Source organism: Pseudomyrmex gracilis, unplaced genomic scaffold (assembly GCF_002006095.1).
Source record: "Pseudomyrmex gracilis isolate BER0280 unplaced genomic scaffold, ASM200609v1 scaffold_6062, whole genome shotgun sequence".
NCBI classification, from domain to species: Eukaryota; Metazoa; Arthropoda; class Insecta; order Hymenoptera; family Formicidae; genus Pseudomyrmex; species Pseudomyrmex gracilis.
Window position 1 is genome coordinate 1 of NW_018026646.1, and position 1,324 is coordinate 1,324.

General features: G+C 32.2%; 1 protein-coding gene across 1 annotated transcript; it reads left to right on the forward strand.

Moving 5' to 3' along the window:
• Positions 1-200: 200 nt before the first annotated feature.
• On the forward strand, positions 201-1,128 carry LOC109863529 (hypoxia-inducible factor 1-alpha-like). The gene is made up of 2 exons (XM_020443786.1): positions 201-432; positions 817-1,128. The coding sequence occupies exons 1-2, from the start codon at positions 251-253 to the stop codon at positions 1,037-1,039; spliced, it is 405 nt and encodes a 134-aa protein (XP_020299375.1). The 5' UTR covers positions 201-250; the 3' UTR covers positions 1,040-1,128.
• Positions 1,129-1,324: the final 196 nt, after the last annotated feature.

Consider the following 1,324-nt stretch of genomic DNA (forward strand, 5'->3'; position numbering starts at 1 on the left):
AAAGAATTTTAGGAAAATTAAATTTATAAAACTATCTGATAAATTACACATACTTGTAAATAAAAAGTGATTGTTTAATATCCATTTTAACCTACCATATATATATATATTAAATACATATTAAATATTCTTTCTTTAAATTTTATTTTATTTAATAGTTAAATATCTTTCTATCCTTTATTTTGCATGTTTGTAGGTGATTCACTGTACCGGCAGATTGACAAACATTCGCGACTTGAACTCAAACTCTATGGAGGTTGATGACGAAGAACGTGAGAAAGATGATGATTTCATTGAACACGACACAGGTGCTTCTTTAGTACTTGTGGGTAGTCCCATACCTCATCCGAGTAACATCGAAATACCTCTGGGACGCCATACCTTCTTATCGAAGCACAGTCTCAGTATGAAATTCACATATGCTGACGAGAAGTAAGTTCGTGGCACATTATTTTTTATTGTCTTTTCCACGACCGTCGGCAACTATCAATTCACGCAATTTGACACACCTTTATTTTTCGCGCAAAAAATTATTTCGAAGACAGATAAAACTTGACTTCTCGCTTCGATCTTTTTGATCATTCATTTAGCTTGCATAATACTAAACGCGCAAGATTGATTTAATATTTTATCAATCTTATCGTCCGATTAAATTGGGCCATTTTTATCGCACAACACATAAATGTAATTTTCTCCCGACACGTAACACAATAAATATATATACATATATATAATATTTTGAAAACAAGAGTGTGTGTGATAACTTTTATTATTAAAACTGTTTTGTTACTTATATCGGTTGGTTTTGCGTTTCAGACTGGCCGAATATCTGGGCTGGGACAGTGAAGAACTGGTGGGTCAATCGGTCTTCGAGTTTCATCACGCGCTCGACAATCTGGCACTAGACAAGTGCTTCAAGTGTCGTAAGTATCTTTTCCTAAAACTTCTCGTCTTTATGATGATTGTCGAGGTTTCTTTAATTTATATTACATTTAATTTGATTATACACGAAAATAATATACGGAAGACAAAAATGTAATTTCGCGATAACTATCGAGGCGCGGAATAGTACCTAAAAATAAGACGAAGTGCAGCCGCGCCAAGTTTTTGTACATTAAATATTTTTTATTTTGAAACATTCTACATGAATTTTTGACATTTCACACAAATCGAAATCTATATGTATGATTCGACATAATTTAAGATTTTTTACGCAAGGCGAAGTCATTTCTTACATCAATGAGTGCTTTATATAAAAAGTGCAGTGGTCATACAATATTTGAAACTTTTTATTGAGTTAGAATATTTTCTATTTTACAACGTA

Coding starts and splice junctions, on each gene's coding strand:
- LOC109863529 (XM_020443786.1), top strand. CDS start 251: ATGGAGGTTGATGACGAAGAACGTGAGAAAGATGATGATTTCATTGAA. Junction 433..816: donor TTCACATATGCTGACGAGAA/GTAAGTTCGTGG, acceptor TTTGCGTTTCAG/ACTGGCCGAATATCTGGGCT.